Here is a 20,792-nt window from a genome sequence, read left to right on the forward strand (position 1 = left end):
TATTAGTCTATGAAGGTCCTGCTCTCCTTGTGGAGAGAGATTAGATGTAGGAACTTCTATAGACCAGGCAAATCCACGCCCCTGCTGATCAGCAGTTTGGATGAGGGCTGTAGCCGCTTCAGCACAGCGCTGTACATTCATGCTGTGGCTGTTCTTGGTATTGCAGCTCAGCCCCATTCATTTACATGAGACTGAGCTATAATCAGGCCATATGACCTATGAAGCAGAACAAGCAGCCCCGTGTGCTGGACTCCTGTGGATTTTCAAGTGACCTATGATACGGATAGATCCTGAAAGAGTCCTTTACGCTTGCACGCAAAATACTGATGTGATTGTGCCATTCCTCTATTATTCCTCCTGGAAATGTAGTAATAGCATTGTTCTTGACATAGGAGTGAGCCAGACTGTGCAGGATCGCACCGTATTGCCTTTTCCCTGATGTAATAACACAAACACACGACTATATATGACATATTCTGTTTTGTTAAAGAATACATCATGTCAGTACAAGGCAGGTCATGTCGCCATCACACTTCTTACATAAAAAAAAGGTTTATAGTAGCAACCGCATATTGTTTATTGCATAAGTATTGGCGCCCGTGCTGCCCCTGTGTCAAAATAAAACTGCTCTGGTTGTGCTCTTATATACATATTTAACACATTATGCAAAAACCTACACAAGGGAGGTCTTGGCGGCCATTTTGTGTTGAGGCACTGCCTTCCTCGTGTGTAGGCGACAGTTACCCCTCAAAGAGTTCATTAAAATAAATATTCCTTGGCAACTGAGTGGATGAGAGGCGTCCTCCATAGGGTCACAGCATCCGCTCGTAGAACAGGAGGTAGGCCTGGGAGTTCAGCACTTTGGTTAGTGGCACGGCCTGCACGTGGCTGTCGCTGACGTGGTACCAGTGGCCTTTACTGGGTTCTGGGTTAGATGCTGCAAAGAGAAAATAAGACCAAGAATACATTACAGGCTGCAGAATTTACCGCACATTATAGACATACTGGAGGGTCAACTGGGATATGACCCTCAGGCTGCCCTGTACTTAAAGGGATTCTACCATTAAAATCACTTTTTTCTCACACGTAGGAATAGCCTTAAAGGGATCCTATCATTAAAACTCAATTTTTTCTCACTAACACGTCAGAATAGCCTTAGGCCTCAGAAAGGCTATTCTTCTCCGCGCCGCCGTTTGGTATAAATCCCCGTTTTCGTCAATATGCAAATGAGTTCTCTCGCAGCACTGGGGGCGTCCCCAATGCTGCAGGAGAAATCTCCAGCACCGCCTCCCATCTTCTTCAGGAACGTCCTCTTCACGCATCTTCTTCCGGTTCTGGCTTCAAACCTCTAGGCCTCGGGCCTACGGCAAAGCCGACTGCACAAGCCCAAAGGCCATAAGAAAATGGCCGCTTACACCAGTCTACTGTGTAAGCGGCCATTTTTCTTGCGGCCGTGGGCATGCACAGTCAGCTCTGTCCTAGGCCTAGAAGTTTAAACCCAGCTCCGGAAGACACGCAGACAGGCCGTTCCTGAAGAAGATGGAGGCGGCGCTGGAGTTTTATCGCAGCATTGGGACCGCCCCCAGTTCTGCGAGAGAACTCATTTGCATACAGAAGAAAACTGGGATTTCTACCGAACGGCGGCACGGAGTAGACATCTAAATATAGGAGAAGAATAGCCTTTCTTAAGGCTATTCCTACGTGTGATCGAAAAAAAAAAAGTGGTTTAATGGTAGAATCCCTTTAATAGAATGCATTCGGATGACATTCGAGTCATCTGTCCCCCAGCGTGCAGGGGACGCAGCCACTTTATAAGATAGGAATACCCCATTATATCTCTTACCTTCAGGAAGTTCTCCCCTAACCACCAGCTCAGACAGCCGGGGACTTGGGGTCCGAGATTTCACGTAAGCAGTGTAGTGTCCGGAGCGCATGGTGCCGCTGTGCTCTATCACACCATACAGAGAGTACAGTAACCTCTGGTCACCATCACGAATATTCTGCAAGGATAAAGGAACCCCAATGAGCCGTCTCCATCATCATGAACCAGCTTTAGGCGCAACACAGCAGACTTGTGCAATTTCTTTGGGTTCCATTAAAGAAGTTTTCTGGCCAATAATCTTTTATCACCCACCCACAGGATCGGTGCAGTTTCTGACCATTATCGGTTTGGCGAACTCTCCTAATAAAACATTGTATGGTTTTGTATTTACAGCTCATACGCAGTAATGTGTCTCCATGGTTACAGACTACAAACAACCCCTGTGTAGTCAGATGATGTCATCGGTCCCGCCCTTGCCTCCATCACCTCTTATTGTTAACCTATTGTAGTCTGTAGGACCACATTATTTTTGCAGCGCGCCCCTTACCTTACACTTGACGGTACAGAATGGGGCGAGGTCGATCACTTCTGGAAATTTGATGTGTTTGTTCAATTTATGCAGATTAAAGCCATTCTAGGGAAAGAAAATACAGGAAATTTATATTTGATCAAATACATGAATTATGGTATTAGCCTATGTTAGGGACAGCAATGGATCCCTCCGTATGTTGTAGAGGTCCTAATTAGATAATTAATTAACAGGCCTAGATGGGCTGCAGCCATCTTTCTTTAAGCCTGGAGAACTGATTAAAGACACAAGATGGTAGTGTATCAAAAGAGTTCTGATTTTATTATAAGAAAAAGGTAGTTTAAATACATTACAGACAAAGAGCTGGCTTGGCTATTCTAATTAGTATAACATGATTGGTCATAGAGATATAAGATAAGCCTGGCACATGGCTATTGGCTGAGGCCTGATATAATCTGCATCTCATTATAACTTTCCACACTGGGATGGACTTTCCCATGAAACAAAGAAGGATTCAAAATACTTATGTGTGAGCTAACATCCCAGACTGTCTATATGTATATATCATGGCAAAAGAGATAAGATGACACGTTCCATAGACCCTGTGTCTATACACACTCTAAGTGACCTTCATATACCATAAAATATGACAGAGTGCCCAGATACCATAAGATTAATACTTTTGTTGGTTATGTGTCCATACATCATGTAAAGGAGATAAGAGATATACAAAGTCAGCTGTATCTTCTCAAGCCCTTGAGAGATAAGGATTAGCAACCTCTGCATTAACGTTCATTATCACATTCCTTAAAGTCTAACAAAGGGCCTCCTTGACTTAAGCAGAAAAATCAGTTTATATGTGAAAGAGTACAAGATGGCTGCCAAAATACAAAGATGGAGGACTTAACTCTAACACCTAAAATACCACATTTTGTTGCCAAATATTTTATACAACATTATTGCGTTATTCTAAAGGATTATGAGACAGGGGGGTCCCAAGTCCTCTGTCTGAAGAGAAGGGCGGTCACACACGGGCGCCATCACTCCATTCAGTAATATAGGACTGCTGCCCTCTACTTCTCTTGGGCAGTCCCATAGAGATGAATGGGGTGGTGGCGTGTAACCTGTAATAGGGAGCCCGGCCCACCTGCTCTTGTTATCAGTGGGGATCCCAGGGGTCAGTTATCCCTATCTCATGGGTAAGGAATAACATTACAAAGCCCCTTTAAGGGATACTTCCATCTCAGCTTGGATAGGCCATTACTTTATGACCATGAGATCCATCTTCTAGACCCTACTAATCCTAAAAATGGAGTGGCCACAGCCTCACACGTGACAAATGGATGCCCAGGAAACATGAACAGACCCATCTTGTAGTGCCCCTGTGCAGGGAAACTAGTAAGGGGGTGAGGTACTGACCCAGTGCGGTTCATTCTCTGGCCTATGGCTAGGAATCACAATCACTCTGTGACCCCCCTCCCCCCAAACCTATCACTTTAGGAGATGAGAATACACTGCTGATCCTTTAAAAGGTTTTAATTCACTGACAGCAAGCGCAAGTCTTAAAAAATCCTCAAAAGTGATGAACTTCTCGATTAACTCCTATGATAGAAACGATTACTAGTATTACTGGTATACTGGCTATAAATGTCAGATTGGTGAGGGTCTCAGGGGTCATCCCCGCACCTATCAAAATGAAGAGGGACAGCGGTGATTCCTTGCTGCTTGTTCGGCTCCTTTCACATGTTTCAATAGAGTTGGCAGCACCCTGAAATCGGTGAAGAGGAGGGGGTCACTGGCCCTCTGTTCTCCCAAAAGGTGAGGGTCCCAGAGATGGCACCCACATCTTAAAGTCTATTCTTCTCCTACCTTTAGATGTTTTCTCCGCGCTGCCGTTCAGTAGAAATCCCAGTTTTCTGCTGTATGCAAATTAGTTCTCTCACAGCACTGGGGGCGGTCCTAATGCTGCGAGAGAAATCTCCAGCGCCACCTCCATCTTCTTCTGGAACACCCTCTCCCTGTGTTGGCTTCAAACTTCTAGGCATGCGCAGTCAGCTGTGCCATCAGACCTCGGGCAGACCTCTGCTCGAGGGCGAATATAGAGGCGTCGCTAGAGTTTTCTCTCGCAGCATTGGGGACGCCCCCAGTGCTGCAAGAGAACTCATTTGCATACAGAAGAAAACCAGGATTTCTACTGAACAGCGGCACCGAGAAGACATCTAAAGATAGGAGAAGAATGGACTTTCTTAAGGCTATTCCTATGTATTAGCTAGAAAAAAATTGCATTTTAATGATAGGATCCCTTTAAGGAAATCTCCCTTTAAGTTGTCTTGCACCGGGATAGTTTCTTCCAATAACAAGTGGAGGACATTGGTACCTGCTGAAATCTCTTCAAGTGTAGAGTCAGGATCGGAGGAGGAAGAGACACTAACATCTGCTTCTTGGCATTGGTGTACACAAACTTTTTATCTCCTGAAATTAAAATATATATAGAAAAAAAAAATCCATAAACTTGAGATCGGTATTTGAGTGAGTAAGGTCTATAAAGTTATTTTAGTCCGGTATTACAAAGGACTTTAACATTAGTGGCCTATTCTTAGGCTTGGTTGTCTATATAAACTCCCGACACCCCTACTAATCACCTTCAGTACCGGCATAGCGCCATACACTGTAGTGGCTGTACTTGGTACTACACAGAGCTCTGTCTGATTCACCTGAATGGGACTATAGACTGCAGTACCACACACAGCCACTACAGACTATACGGCGCTGTGTCAGTAAACGATGGAAAAGCTGCAGCCCTGCTCGTGCATTGTGGCCCCAGAGATTCATGGGGGTGCCAGAAGTCATAGCTCTAGAAATCTGATAGGTAATCAATATTAAGGTCCTCGAAAAATCCCATTTAACGTAGGTTTCCAGCCCCAACAGCATTTTTTATACAGATGGCCTCTCAATAGTATCTATCATTGTGGGTCTGACACCAGGACCCCGCACTGATCAGCTGCTGCACGGGCCTCCTGCTGCCAGAAGTTCTGCTACTTTTCAAGTAAGAGAAGCAGAGCTGCAGTACCTCGGCGTACCTTTATATAGTGGAGGCGCTGCAGACTTGTACTTATTACATGAATAGGAGCAGAGCGTCTCCCAGCAGTAGCTTCTGGTGACTCGAGCAGCGTATTGGCGTAGGGTCCGGGTGTCAGACCCCATGAGCAGATACTAAAGGCCTGTGACTACGTACTCAGCCATATACAGATGCCTTATTCTTACCTTTAGTATTATTTTTCGTGCCTTTTGCCTGTCTCTGTGTACATGTGTTACAAAGCAGCTGGTTGTTGCCCACCAGGCTCTCCTTGCGGGTGAACTGATCGAGGCACCCGAGGACTGACCAGTCATCCAGCTGCAGCTCCTTTCTGTCCGAGAGGGTGCAGAACGCCGTTTTGGGGTCTTCATTCACCACTTCGTAGACTTGCCGGCTCGGAGCGTCGCCTATTATTTCAATCTCTATGTCGCTCGGCTCAAGCCCTGAGCTGAGATTTAGCTGGTTTATGCTTTCCGTTAGCTGACTGGTATCCTCTTCGGTTTGGGAAAGCTGGGTCACATCTGGGGTCCCATACTGAACCTCATTGTTATCCAGGATCACTTCACCCAGTTCTCCATTGACCTGGACTTCGGGGGAGTCGCTGCTTGACTCACAATTATTTTCTGGATTTCCAGAACTTGCCGTGCTTTGGCGACCATCCTTCTGATCCTCCGCTCCTTCATTCAGCTCCTCCGACGTTACATCCGCATTTCCTTCTGCAGATTCCTTGGTCATCTCTGCCTCCTCCTTTTCACCCCTGGGAATGTCTTCAGCTATGGGATCCACCTGAGGTCCAGCGTTATTATCCAATGTGTTGTTACGATCAGATGTGATGTCTTCCTCGCCCTCGTCCTCCTCCTCACGTTGGATGGCATTGATATCACTGAACAGCACCGTCTTTCCCTGCAATTTCTGCTGCCGCCTTTGATTCTGTGGGATTGTAATGTAATTCTATGGGTCAACCACCAACAATAGCAATAATACAGGGTAAGGCTTGGGCCACAGTCCACAGGAACGCACGCAACTCCATGTATTCCTGTGGCCTGCAGCCTTAGAATAGTGCGACAAAGTCTGTGTGTAGCCGCAGCACAATGTGGGCACAAGGACCAGATCTTATGTACAAGCAGGTTTGGGTCAATCTCAGATAAAAAGGGGTTTCCCAGGGTTAATAATCGATGGCCTATCTATAGGTTAGATCACCAAGTAAAGATCAGAAGGTGTTCGACACCCAGGCCCCGGCCATTCAGCTGTTTGAAGAAGCTGCAACATTACCAAGCACGGCGCAGCACATTGTATAGTGGCTATGCTTGGTATCACAGCTCAGCCCATTTACTTGAATGAGACTGAGCTGCGAAGAGGCTATGTGACCGATAAACGTGACGTCATGTGACTTGTACATCGAGTTAGCAACCCTAAGGCCCCATGCACATGACTGAGGAAGCTTCTGATGTGGAGCCCAGTTTGCAGAGTGATATCCTAGCGGCATCCAAGTGCATTTCGTGATGCATTCCCCCCAGTAGGGATTTCCAATCCATAATGATTCAATGACATGGATGACAATAGAGCAGGCCCTCTCCTGCTTCGTATAATCTGAACAGAATGGATCAGAAGCCCCTATAGAGGAGAACGTATCACGGATGAAACTAGGATGTCGCATTCTGCTGCAAACTTGGCCCCACATGGGAAGCTCACTCATGTACATGGGGCCTTACACCCTGGAGATGGCCTTTGAGGACCATGCTGCCAACCATAACTTGTTAATTTAGATGCAATACCAGTCACAGCCACTAGTAAAAGTGCTTTTACTGTAGCAGTACCTTCTGATCTGCACAAAGCCGATAGATGGATCCCGGCTGATCTGATACTGACGCTCCAACCTACAGACAGGCCATCAATGTGTCACCCTGGGGATTGTACTTGTGTCTGGTCCTGGCCACATGTCCAGCTGATATAGTGTGGGACTATAGAAATCTTATATATGGAGACACATTGCAACACATCGCTCACCTTGGCTTGCTTTTTCGCTTGCTTCTTTGCTTTCTTTTGAAGGTGTTTGCTGCTTCCAGAAACCGTATCATTCCTTTCCTTTACGTAACTATCGTCATTATCCTCCTCCTTCTTCTTCTGTTCGCTCACATTCTTCAATGCTTTGGAATTATTTTTCTTTGCGGGCTGAAATGCACATTGAGAATAATAAAGGCCTACACTAAGCAAAGCAATGCATTAATATATATATATATATATATATATATATATATATATCTGCTATATTCATATATATATATATATATATATATATATATATATATATATATATATATATATATTTATATAAATGCATACATACACACATATAGCAATTAATATATATATACAAACACACATACAGCAATATATATATTATATACACATACATACACACACACACACACACACACACACATAGCAAAATCTGCAGCAAAAAAGACTGCTTTTCTGCAACGCGGAGCCCCAGCATCCTGCTGGGGCTCTGTGTGTTATGTCCATGTCTACATTATCCCAGCATACCGGTCATACTCCAACCCCTTGAGTCCCCTTCATCACAAAACAGCAATCCTACCGTATCATCCAAGACGGGAAGCGACAGGTCAAGGAAAGGCTCATGGACCAGCGATACCTTAACAATAAGAAAAAGGCTTATGTATTAAATATTCCAACATTTGTAAGCTTACAGGGTCTTTGACCTCCTTGTTCAGGCTAAAATCGCATGTAGGAATTGTAATAACTTGTACAAGATGGGACTCGATGACATTTTTGAAAGTAAAAATCTCACAGGTTATAGCAGGGGTAGGGAACCTTTGGCTCTCCAGCTGCTGTGAAACTACAACTCCCATCATGCTCCATTCACTTCCATGGGAGTTCCCAGAACAGCAGAGCCAGTATGCATGCTGGGAGTTGTAGTTTTGCAACAGCTGGAGAGCTGTATGTTCCCTACCCCTGGGTTATAGGAACTAGAAATTTTGGGATAAGATGTTGATCCAGGGACTTGGTCCAATAGACGTATCAGGAGTCAGGAAGGATTGGTTTCCTTTGATGGGGCAAGATGGGGTTGTTTTCCATCCACTGGATCAACTTAGCAGGTTTATAGGTTGGACTTGGTGGACTTCTGTCTTTACCCGAGCTTATCTACTATATTACTATGGACATACCGTGCAGCACGTCTCACACATGATTGTACTTGTCAGTTCGCCTCCAAACAAGCGATCCACAAAGTTGGGGATGGATCTTCTCTTCTCACATTCTAAATGACAAAGATAAGAGAGATGTTCCTATTAGTATCACACGGCTGACATTCATGAGTTTGACCGTCTAGGTTCACACAATATACAGAACGGGGCCGTCCATGTTTAAGCAGGTCTCACTCAATAGTGCCGCCATATCATGTATCAGGCAATTATTTTGGCACACACACAATGTTAGCGGTACCTTTAACAAGCTTCTTCGCTTCCTCCTCATCCATCTGATCGGAAGTGTCTTGAAAGGTCTTGGAAAGTGCAGAAGAGACTCTCTGGAAATACAGGGGAACGCACACACATAACAATACGCTATATACACATGGCATATACCTTACACACTTTCCGGTTCCTGGACCAGTCTCATTCACTTCTCTTGGGTTTTTTAATCTAAAAATGCTATTTTTTTTTGTACTTTATTTGAAGCTTCACACTACCTGAGCCCTAAAAGAGGTCAGTGCGACATGGAGAGGCAGTCTACTCAATGGCAAGAAGACCCTTAACCAGACAGGAAGACAAATGGTGGCCCAGCAACTACGCCTTACAGTAGATTAAGAAGAGAGACATGAATTCTACCATAAATATGTAATGCCATAGTCTCTATAGCGGAGGCGAGCTTCACCGGTCTCACTACACACGTGAACCCTGCACCAGAGACAATCCCATAGCAGGAACCTGGTAAATACCTGGATCTCTTCTCCTCTCATCCCGTCGAGGAGATAGCGGAGCAGTTCCTGGCTGTCCTGCTGCTGGTAACCTCTGAACCGTACTGCCCTGTAAGTGGACACAATGCACACACCACTGTTCACACAGGGCAATATAAAGAGAAAAAATACAAGACAATGCCAGCAATGTGGTCAGTGCAGCCCCTTGTTAAACTGAGGAACGTTCCCCCCAGTACTTGTCTATGGGCGAGTAAGGGGAGGGGGTTCCTCACCATTCAGCGTCATGGCTAGGCAGTACGGAACGCGCCCTCTGACAGTATAGCACTAAGGACAGTACTGTAAGGAGGGACATTCCTCGCAGCCCAGCTAGACTGTCAGGAATGCCCTTCTGACAGTGAAGAGCTACGGGGAACTGCACCAATATGTCTTTCCGGGGCACATAACAGAAAAGTGACAGTGCGCTAAATTCAGCACACTATCAGTTTTTTAGCGGTATTACAACGCTTGAAAGAAGACATTGCGCCGAATTCAGTGCTCTGCCAGCTTTGCTGGTATTCGTTAGAGATGAGCGAACGCTGTTCGGATCAGCCGATCCGAACAGAACGCTCCCATAGAAATGAATGGAAGCACCTGTGACGCTGACTTTGCCGGCGGCCGGCGTCACAGGTGTTTCCATTCATTTCTATGGGAGCGTGCTGTTCGGATCGGCTGATCCGAACAGCGTTCGCTCATCTCTAGAATTCGTCCCGTTGACAGAGAAACTGATGGTGTTTTTTTTTTTTTGTTTGTTTGTTTTTTCCCTTTGTAGAATGGGAGGAAACCCATGCAAACACGGGGAGAACATACAAACTCCTTGCAGATGTTGTTCCTGGTGGGATTTGAACCCAGGACTCCAATGCTGCAAGGCTGCAGTGCTAACTACTGAGCCACCGTGTTGCCCGGTGGTGGTATTAGTTTTGGCACTCTCAGAAGGGCAGTACTTACAGCCTTAGCGTCATCTCTTGGCTGTAAGGAACTTACACCACCAATATTTCTGGTACCTGGTGCACAGCAGCAAAGCTGACGTGTATTGAATTCAGCACACTGTCAGCTTGCAAGTAGTATAATACCGCCAATCTGCGAGGTCCTCTTTAAACTCCATGTTGCAGGAATGCAGCTTCTTTTGTTGCCTATTTTGCTGCGTTTTTTTTGAGCCAAACCTAGGAGTGACCACAAAAGGAATGGGGAATCTATAGGAAGGTCTTATACTTCTCCCTTCTGCTCAATCCACTCCTGACTTTGGCTCAAAAATCGCAACAAAATCAGCAACAACAAAAGCTGCGTTTACGCAACGTGGGGCTTCAGCCTGACGCTGGGTTCACACCAGCGTCCGGTGTCCGTTCTGAAGTTTCCGTCTTCTGCATGCAGAAGACCGAAACCTGTCAGACCGGGTCCAGCCGTGAGCGCCGGTGAGTGTTTTGAGCTCTCCACGGCGAAAGTTTTTTTTTTTTTTTAAACCAGACACAAAGTCATGCATGTCCGACTCTGTATCCGGTTAAAAAAAAACCGGTTTCGCCGCGGAGAGCATAAAATGGTCACAGCCGGACACTTTTCAAACCCGTTCAAATGAATGGGTTTGAAAAATGCCAGCAGGTTTCCGTCTCCTGCCCAGTTTCGGGCAGGAAACGGAAACCTGTATAAACAGAGACCCCTGGCGCAGATGTGAACGAGCCCTTGCACTTCCTTGTAATTGAGAATCCAGCGACCCCAGTCAGTACTGCAAGTGATGGATCATGGATATGGCAGAACTACGGTGACACTTGTAGAAAAAGTGGGAGAGAAGGTGGAGGAGTTTACACTGGCCCTAACACAGATTTCAATGCCATTCAGGATCTCTGGAAAGCCTGGTTACAGTTCCTTACTATAACAACAGGGACATCATTCAACATCTTTCCAACCAAAACAGTAGAATGACTAAACCTAAGGATAACTCAGACATTTGTATCTTCCGGTCATCCTTAGGGTTAGGGACTTGTCCTTTCAATAGCATTCCTGGCACATACTCACTTTTTACAGACCTGAGAGAAGAGCTCTTTAGGGGTCACAACCCCTTTTTTAGTCTCCTGCATCTCAGTCAGAAACTGCCACATGGCCATGGTCAGGGGTCCCGGCTGCTGCTCCAGCTTCACGTCTCGGGACGGCTGAAAGTACAAGAGACACAAATACTTAACCCTATACGGACATCAGTGTCCCAGTATGCCCCTGCAAGGAACTAAAGGAAACCCTGTGTTAAATTAGAGCACTTATCTATTGTACAGGGGAGGTGGAATACTCCGGCTATGTAATACTAACTAAGGGGTTGTCCTCGCCCTCCAGAAGTGAATGAGGAGCCTTCCAGAGCAAACTGCATCATGGAAATGGACAACACGACATGAATCACAATGTGGCACCGCAGCATCACAGCCATCATCTAGGTGATTCCATGGCCAAAAAATCCAAAACTGTTAAAAGTTCTGGTTCCAGGTCAGAAGTCGCCCTCGACAGGCTAAAATAGTGGTGCAATGACAATGCTGACAAGGTTTTGGTCGAGCGATTTGTCTTTCATGCAGCAAAAGTCATTGTTTAGCCCTATCTATTTGATGCCTGCAAAATGGCTCCCAGAAAGAAGAAGCCACAGTGCTTGGTACAATGCTCCACCTTCCTCTGCGAAGGGTGAAATTTTGCACATTTTGACATCTGTAACACACCACCTCTTGATGGCATTGGCAGTGTCGGGCATGTGGGAAACCATTAAAGCAAACTCCTGGCATCACCATCTTTTCCTACTAACTGCAATGTCTACTTTGTTTTGGGTATCATGGAAGAGTCCCAGCACCAAGGGTTAACAATGGTGGGTCAGAAGAGAGCACACTGGAGATAAATTTACCGGCTGGGTATCAGGCACTTGTACGGTTACTGTTCTTCCTGGATGTCTCACTTCATTCAGAAGCTCTCGTAACGCAGGCGTCTGGGACAGGTTCTTGAGACAACAGAGGAAACAGACACATAAGCTGTATACTATGTAGGTATGAACAGAGTCTTAAAGGGGTGTTTTGGGTGGCTTATCAACTAATGATGTCATGAAGATCCTCTGAAGATCAGTGGAGGTCCAACACCAAGGACCCCTGCAGATCAGCTGTTTCAAGCAGCAGCAGCTCCCATTCATAGGCCATGCGAATGACCACTGACTGTAAGAATACAGATCTTAAAGGGATCCTATCATTAAAACTTCATTTTTTCTGCCTACCACGTAGGAATAGCCTTAAGAAAGGCTATTTTTCTCTTACCTTTAGAAGTCTTCTCCGCGCTGCCGTTCGGTATATAATCCGGTTTTCGCCCGGTATGCAAATGAGTACTCTCGCAGCACTGGGGGCGTCCCCAATGCTGCGAGAGAAATCTCCAGCGCTGCCTCCATCTTCTTCAGGACCAGGTCTTCTTCAGCCTCTTCTTCCGGCGGTGGCTTCAAACTTCTAAGCCTCAGGCAAAGCAGACTGCGCATGCCCGCCGGCCACAGGAAAACGGCTGCTTACACATTATTGTAAGCGGCCATTTTCTTATGGCCAGCAGGCATGCGCAGTCGACTGCCCGAGGTCTAGAAGTTTGAAGCCAGCACAAGAAGACGCGATGAAGACCCGGTCCTGAAGAAGATGGAGGCGGCGCTGGAGATTTCTCTCGCAGCACTGGGAACACGCCCAGTGCTGTTTGAGTGTTGGGGCCCACCCCCAGTGCTGCGAGAAAACTGGATTATATACCGAACGGCGGCAGGGAGAAGACATCTAAAGGTAGAAGAAGAATAGCCTTTCTTAAGGCTATTCCGACGTGTTAGTGAGAAAAAAATTTAGTTTTAACGATAGGATCCCTTTAACTACATTCCTACCTGCATGACGGCGTTGAAGAAGCAGGTGTTTCCCAGGTTACTGAGCCCTTTTACGGTGACTTCTTTGCCCTCATTAGGTGTGCTGGCCGCTTTGTCCACTTTAGTCGTGGAGTCTTCTACCGTCTGCTGCGTTTCCTTCTCCGGGGTATTTTCTGTATTACTTATCACTTGGTCCGACTGACCTTTAATAAAAAATAAACAATTCTTCCTTTAGGGCCCTATTTAGATGATGGATAATTTTACAGGCTCAAGAAATCTTGGAGAGCACAGAAAAAAGTGCCACTCGGAGGCAGAAAACAACCTTAATGCAGAGCGTCATCACTGATCGGTAAGGAGCGCCCCCTTCTGACAGTACAAGGCCAAGGAAGAGGACTGTCGAGGGGGTCTTTCTTACTGACCATCAATAACACTGAGCTGTAAGGCCCCCTTCCTTACAAAGGAGAGATATTGGTGCCGAAACTAACCGCACCGTTATCTCCAGCACTGTTATTTAACTGCGGTCTCTAACCTACAGCCATTTTACAACTACAACTCCCAGCATGCCCCACGTTTGTATACAAATCCTATCCGACCAGCACAGTTTACATCATGACTTCCTAAATCATTGACAAACCTTTGTCGCCCGTCCGGACATTCGTCTTGGACTTTTTCTGGATGTATTCCACCAGCTGCCGCAGCCGCCCTGAGCTGTTGTAGTCCACTTGGTTATCGCATAGGTAACACCTATAAGCCAAAAAAGGGGTTGATAAATATCAGGATATGGAAGGACATACAAGTCAGTCCAACTGCAATGGCTAGTGATACGGATCAGAGGCAAAGAGCCAATTCATAGCTGTGGCCCTAAAACCACACATAGAGTCTTCCTGGACTTATTAATTGAATGCCTAGTCTTAGGACATAAATGGAAGATGCACAGGGGCCCGACACCCAGGACCCTGCAGATGAACGGTTTCATGCACTCGGAGCACTCCCTGAGAAGTCCATGTGACATCATGTTCTTCAGATCATTCCTATTAAAGTGAATGGGCTGAGCTGCAATACCAAGCACCACCACAATAAACTGTATGGCGCTGTGCTTGGCAAGTAGTGAAAAGGCAGAAGAGCTCACCTTAACACTCCAAGTGGGGGGGGGCCTGAATGTTGGACTCTTATCAGTCATTATAATAAGCCTTATTTTTTTTAGTTTTGAGTAGTTCTAAGGGAGTCTGCAATGTGTCCCATTGTAGGCTCAGGCTGATGCTTTACCCCTCCTCTATGCTTTACACTGCAGCTCTGCTTTATTATAATGAACAGGTAGGTTTTGTGATCATACACCACATATAGGTTATCATGTGTATTAAAAAAAGAGTGCGACAAACACGTACCAATAACCATGACACTCATCTCATCGCGGCCACTATACAGGTCCACCATTGCCCAACAGATTGGGGACCTGTACACAGTGGCAGCTGCTGGAAACTGAGGATCAGGGAGAGGAGAGGACATTTTTTGGCCCTATTTGATACAAGTTTTAAAAAATTACTTGGAATTAACCCCTTAGGACGGTGAAGTGAATCTTACCATACATTCCAGTCTCCAACACTGAGCACCAGGCAGTGCGGCTCTGATCTGGGGGTGTTATAATGGTTCTGCGCATGCTTCTGCTCCGAATATCTGCCGCAGCCCTGCGAGGAACAGACAAGAAATGAAACCCTGATACCAAACATTACATATGTCATAAGTAAGACCCCATGTACACAGCCATAGCTGTAAGAGGGTCAGTGGGAAACAGAAGAGATACCACACGGATGTTTTGTGCAATCCACGTTTTACAGACCCTATTGGTAGAATAGACAAGACTGAGCTTCAAAGACTAATAGGAATAAGACCCGCTCTATAGTTTGAGGCTCGTTTCTGTGGCACCCCCACGGATCTGTAAAAAATATGGCTGAAGGGTCTGGAATATTCACTTTATCAAGCACGGATGCCATTTTTGCACGACTAGTCAGACGGGGCACAAAGCTTGTATCTGTTTCATTGTATTGCAGACAAAAACTTCTGTCAATGGCAGCGGGTTTGGGAGACAGAGGCCGGCAAGAATCAGCTGATCGCTGGGATGGTAAAGGTGTTGTATGTAACGCCCGCTCACAGATCAGCTCAAGCGCCAACATGTCTACAGTCAGTCCATAGGGAATATCCGATCATCCCGACTACAATACAAGACAGCCAGAAGCCGACAGGCCCCTGTGCAGATCAGAATCTCACCCTGTGACCACATTTCAGACAGATCCAGACCACGTCTGCTTCCTCTTCCTCGGAGCTCGTCTTCTCTTTGCCATCTGTATGGCAGTCCTGACAGACGTTCCACTCCACGTTGACCAGCGCCTTCTTCACCACTCCTTCCTCCACTCCTTTCCTAATGTGTTTGCATGTTGGTTCTGAAAGACAAATCCTTAATAAGTACTTGACATCCCCGGAGCTTTAGGGTCAATCCACATGGATCAGAACCGTGCCTATGACAAGGCAAAATCAGCAAAAAATTACAGTACCAAGTATTCCAGATCTTAGAAATCTCATCCACATTCTGCAGACATTTCTCAAGGAGAGAAAAGGAGAATACTTGTTCTGTTACGGCGATGTGGAATTTCACAAGAACATGGCGCGGGTGACATATGCATCAAGATGCAGACTTTGGTGTGGATGTGCCATGGATTTGGACTAAGGGCTCAAGTACACAACCGTGTTGTCCAAGGGGGGTTATGATCAAATGGAGCGGAACTTCATCTCCCCCCATTGAAATCAATAGAGGACAGAACGCACTCCGATGTCATTCGGATTCCCTAGAAAAACTTGGAACCCCCTCAACCTGCATACTCTGTTGTGTGCATGAGGCCTTACGGTGCTCACTCCAATGTTGCAGCCTCATCCAACAGACAATCTGCTGGGGGTCCAGGGGCCCTGTCCTTCTTTAACTATTGAAATATCTTAAGGGATAGGTCACCAATTACTTAACCTGGAAAACCCCTTTTAGGCTAAGGCCCCACGTTGCGGAAACGGCAGGAGTGGATTGAGCAGAAGGTAGAAGTATAAGAGGCTTCCTATATATTTCCCATTTTTGGCTTAGGCTCAAAAAAAAAACAAAAAAAAAAAAAACGCAGCACAATCTGAAACAAAAACATTGCATTTCCGAATTTCCGAAAACATGGAGTCTCAGCCTTAAGGCACCTTCACACAGGCATTTTAAGTGTTTTTTTCCCCTATCAGTATGTCTTTGTAGAATGGGAGTAAATCCACACAATCACGGGGAGAACATACAAACTCCTTGCAGATGTGGTTCCTGGCGGCATTCGAACCCAGGACTCCAGCGCTGCAAGGCTACAGTGCTAACCACTGAGCCACCGTGTTGCCCCTTTAAGTGTTTTTGATAGATCCTCTTTAGCAAAGAATTTCCTTTCATGTTCACAGGCATGTGTGATTTTATATACCGCTAAAAAGCCAACAATACACTGAAATCAGCCGCTGTCGGCTTTCTAGCGGGATATAAAACTGCATGTGCCCAAGGACATGACAGGTCCTCTTTAAGGGAGTTGTGCAGAAATCATAGTACTTGGGTAGGAGGCCAGGGACAGTTATCTGGGGTCTTGTCCTTGCCGTACGTGATCTCTGAGGCCAACGAGCAGCACAAGGAAAGGAACCTGTGACATAGGTCGGTGACGTCAATGGAGACGTCATCTTCCCCAATCTCCTGCCCAAGTACTGACATGCCCGGACTACCCCAGGATTGTCGGGCTCTTTACTGATGACCTATCCTCAGGATCACAGGAACAGGATTCACTGCGTCCTATGTGTGAATTTAACGGTAGCGTTCCTGCTCCATTCACTTCAATGGGCCTGATGGAGATAGAAGAGTACAGCGCTCCTGTAGGCCCAGAGAAGTGAATGGAGCGGCGGTGACACATGAACTACCGTTCTATTCACGCCGGAGGCGGTCGGTCCCTTCTTCGAGTCAGAACATGGATAGGTGATAACTGTGGCTTCTGTTCCAGGTCTCCGTTCCCCAGATCTGAGGAGGCTCGCTCACACTAGGCCTCATTTATCAACAGAAAATCTGATCTTGTTGCCCAGAGCAACCATATGGGCCAGGTTATGTTTCTATGGCACAGTATAAAGCCGATTGGCTGCTAACAAGGCCTTGGCTATAACGGGGCCCTGTATGTACAAATCAGATATTATAGGACTCCTCTAAGCCCACCTGTCTCCGCCGTCTCCTGTACCGGCAGGTTCTTTCCTCTCTTCTTGGCCATTTTTCCACTTTAATAACTCCTAGAAAAACAATGAATAAAAAGCGCATCATCCTCCGACCTCACGGCGTATTCCTAGGACAGCTTGGTGCATTTCCATCCTCCGAGATACTGACTGACTAGAAAACTGAAGAGCCGCAGCATCCCCTTCATGTATACACGGGGACAGCGCTCACCAATATACGGTACGTGGCTGTGCCTGGTAGTGGCAAAATACGGGAGACCTTCACCCAGAAAACTGATGTTTGGTAGAAGAAATTTGGGCCACTTAAATAATAATAATAATATATAATATATTGTATTCATATAGCGCCAACAATTCCGCAGCGCTGTACAATTAGTAGGGTACGAGTACAGACAGAAAGATACATTACAAAGAAAGTCATTTCACACAATGGGACTGAGGGCCCTGCTCACAAGAGCTTACAATCTATGAGGTAGAGGGGGTGACACAAGAGGTAGCAGGGGCGGCATTGCTTATGCAGAGGTCAGACAATGTTGTCATTACACAAACATAAAACTTTATGAGCCGGGGATCCTATCATTAAAACTCTTTTTTTTTTTCTTCTTCCTACCACGTAGGAATAGCCTTAAGAAAGGCTATTCTTCTCCTACCTTTAGATATCTTCTCCGTGCCGATGATCAGTATATAATCCAGTTTTCGTCGGTATGCAAATGAGTTCTCTTGCAGCACTGGGGTCGTCCCCAATGCTGTGAGAGAAATCTCCAGCAACGCCTCCATCTTCTTTAGGAATGGGTCTTCTCAGCATCTTCTTCCGGCGGTGGCTTCAGACTTCTAGGCCTCGGGCAAAGCCAACTGCGCATGCCCGCCGGCCACAAGAAAATGGCCGCTTACACAGTATTGTAAGCGGCCATTTTCTTGTGACCGGCACGCATGCGCAGTTGGCTTTTCCCTAACACCGAGGCCTAGAAGTCTGAAGCCACCACCGGAAGAAGATGCTGAGAAGACCCATTCCTAAAGAAGATGGAGGCGTTGCTGGAGATTTCTCTCACAGCATTGGGGACGACCCCAGTGCTGCAAGAGAACTCATTTGCATACCGACGAAAACTGGATTATATACTGATCAGCGGCACGGAGAAGATATCTAAAGGTAGGAGAAGAATAGCCTTTCTTAAGGCTATTCCTACGTGGTAGGAAGAAGAAAAAAAAAAAAGAGTTTTAATGATAGGATCCCTTTAAAGCACCAGTAGATTAGTGAGCGCAGCTCTGGAGTATAATACAGGATGTAACTCAGGATCCGTACAGGATAAGTAAGGTAATGTATGTACACAGTGACTGCACCAGAAGAATAGTGAGTACAGCTCTGGAGTATAATACTGGATGTAACTCAGGATCAGTACAGGATAAGTAATGTAATGTATGTACACAGTGACTGCACCAGCAGGATAGTGAGTGCAGCTCTGGAGTATAATACAGGATGTAACTCAGGATCAGTACAGGATAAGTAATGTATGTACACAGTGACTGTACCAGCAGAATAGTGAGTACAGCTCTGGAGTATAATACAGGATAAGTAATGTAATGTATGTACACAGTGACTGTACCAGCAGAATAGTGAGTACAGCTCTGGAGTATAATACAGGATGTAACTCAGGATAAGTAATGTAATGTATATACACAGTGACTGCACCAGAAGAATAGTGAGCGCAGCTCTGGAGTATAATACAGGATGTAACTCAGGATCAGTACAGGATAAGTAATGTAATGTATGTACACAGTGACTGTACCAGCAGAATAGTGAGCGCAGCTCTGGAGTATAATACAGGATAAGTAATGTAATGTATGTACACAGTGACTGTACCAGAAGAATAGCGAACCCAAGGGTGTCATGAATTCCACAAAAAACCTTCAACATTTTTGAAACTAGATGTAAAACAACTCCATTCACTAACATGAGTGAAGGAGTTAAAGGGCAACACAGCTTTCTTTTGGTCATGTGACAGGAGTCGTGACCATAGTTGCTGCGTGGCCCTAGCATAAAGCCCTATGTACATCGTGGTCAAAACCGCCATATGGTCCTAGCCTTATACTAACAGCCACTATGGCCGGTGCTAGAATGGAGAGGCTATCGGTAGGCTCGCCCAGGTGTGGGTTGGCTCCAGTAGGTGGCGCTACCCCAGCTCTGACCATGTTAGCTGTGCTGTCTGGTGCTCACCAAAGTCAACCCACCCTCCATCAAGATGTTGCGAGGTATTCTTGTCTACTGGCCGGTGTACAGACTGTATTCTCCATTGTAGGTTTCCCCATGTGAATGGGGCCTTATATCGTCAGAACACTGAAACCAAGACAGGGTGAACTACTACATCATTACCGTCATGTCTGAACACATCCTAAGGGCAGGTGACAGTATATATGCAATGGTATCTATATACTTATTCCTACATCACTGTATCCACAAACATTCCCAATAATCCTAACATATTGGCCATATTTACAGCACTGTAACCACCTACCTTAGCAGGTATGTCCGAACATATGGCAGTCCTAGCAGAGCAGGGGCCACAACTTACATATTAGACATCTGTCACTGCCAGTAGGAACTAGCAGAGTGTTATACCCGGGACATGCGCAGTGTGGCGCGGCCCTGCCAGCTATCCCCACGTGTCGTCGCTGTGTTATCTCCCGTCGCCCCTTCTACACGTTACCGGCTTTCTCTCGCTGCCTGGATTAACTGTACAGGGTGAAAACAAGAGTAAAGATTTTGTAATTTACATTAAAAAGAATGTCTCCATTTGTGTTGGGAAAAATAACAGAGCCGGCCATTTTGTCGAAGGCCAATATCCATGAACGCAAAGGAAACTATCTACCCCAATATGGCGACGTTGTGGGGTTTTTTTTACAGTTTGTTCTCTTCAGATCAAACGTGTAGAGGTGTTAATGACGTAAAATGAAGGATCGGCTTAGTTGATTGGTTAACAATTTGACAGACAGGCACAAAAGCCAATTGGAATAAAGAAGCCGGAGCAAAGCCCCTCCTATGTGTCAAAGTACAGTGTCAGCAGCGGACGTCACTATGGAGTCACATACCGTAGCTGCTCGACTCCAAGCAAATGTTCTCATGCTAAAAATACGTCGCTGACATCCTGTTGTCTAGATCATGGACAGGACGTGGGATTAAAAGACAGACAAAACGCCATTTTGGATGAGGTTAACTGTGATTGAGTTCACGTTATGTGCCTTGCCCATAACAAAAATGGCTGGACGCTTTAAAAAAAATATCAATAACTTTAT

The 20,792-nt window shown here is 45.9% G+C and overlaps 1 protein-coding gene across 2 annotated transcripts; it reads right to left on the reverse strand.

Annotated features, from left to right (window-relative positions):
- Positions 1-349: 349 nt before the first annotated feature.
- USP16 (ubiquitin specific peptidase 16) lies at positions 350-20,212 on the reverse strand. 2 transcript variants are annotated; one of them, XM_075263466.1, is made up of 18 exons: positions 20,015-20,212; positions 17,491-17,561; positions 15,504-15,676; positions 14,820-14,923; positions 13,873-13,982; positions 13,260-13,441; positions 12,270-12,362; positions 11,411-11,544; positions 9,386-9,473; positions 8,893-8,974; positions 8,616-8,707; positions 8,027-8,083; positions 7,435-7,599; positions 5,616-6,357; positions 4,729-4,823; positions 2,370-2,456; positions 1,844-2,000; positions 350-937 (listed from the first exon to the last, which is right to left on the reverse strand). In XM_075263466.1, exons 2-18 carry the CDS (start codon positions 17,540-17,542, stop codon positions 813-815), a joined length of 2,538 nt encoding a protein of 845 aa, XP_075119567.1. In that variant the 5' UTR covers positions 17,543-17,561; positions 20,015-20,212; the 3' UTR covers positions 350-812. The 2 variants fall into 2 exon arrangements, with proteins under 2 accessions (XP_075119567.1, XP_075119568.1); XM_075263467.1 differs by having other exon boundaries at positions 20,011-20,212.
- Positions 20,213-20,792: the final 580 nt, after the last annotated feature.

Source organism: Leptodactylus fuscus, chromosome 2, assembly GCF_031893055.1.
Source record: "Leptodactylus fuscus isolate aLepFus1 chromosome 2, aLepFus1.hap2, whole genome shotgun sequence".
Classification (NCBI taxonomy): domain Eukaryota; kingdom Metazoa; phylum Chordata; class Amphibia; order Anura; family Leptodactylidae; genus Leptodactylus; species Leptodactylus fuscus.

What these genes read in the sequence shown, in the direction of transcription:
- USP16 (XM_075263466.1), bottom strand. Translation starts at nt 17,542, where the DNA reads ATGGCCAAGAAGAGAGGAAAGAACCTGCCGGTACAGGAGACGGCGGAG. An exon ending in AGCGAAGAAGCTTGTTAAAG is followed by an intron (nt 8,708 to 8,892) that starts GTACCGCTAACA and finishes TTTGTCATTTAG; the next exon opens with AATGTGAGAAGAGAAGATCC. An exon ending in TGTGTGAGACGTGCTGCACG is followed by an intron (nt 8,084 to 8,615) that starts GTATGTCCATAG and finishes CTTATTGTTAAG; the next exon opens with GTATCGCTGGTCCATGAGCC.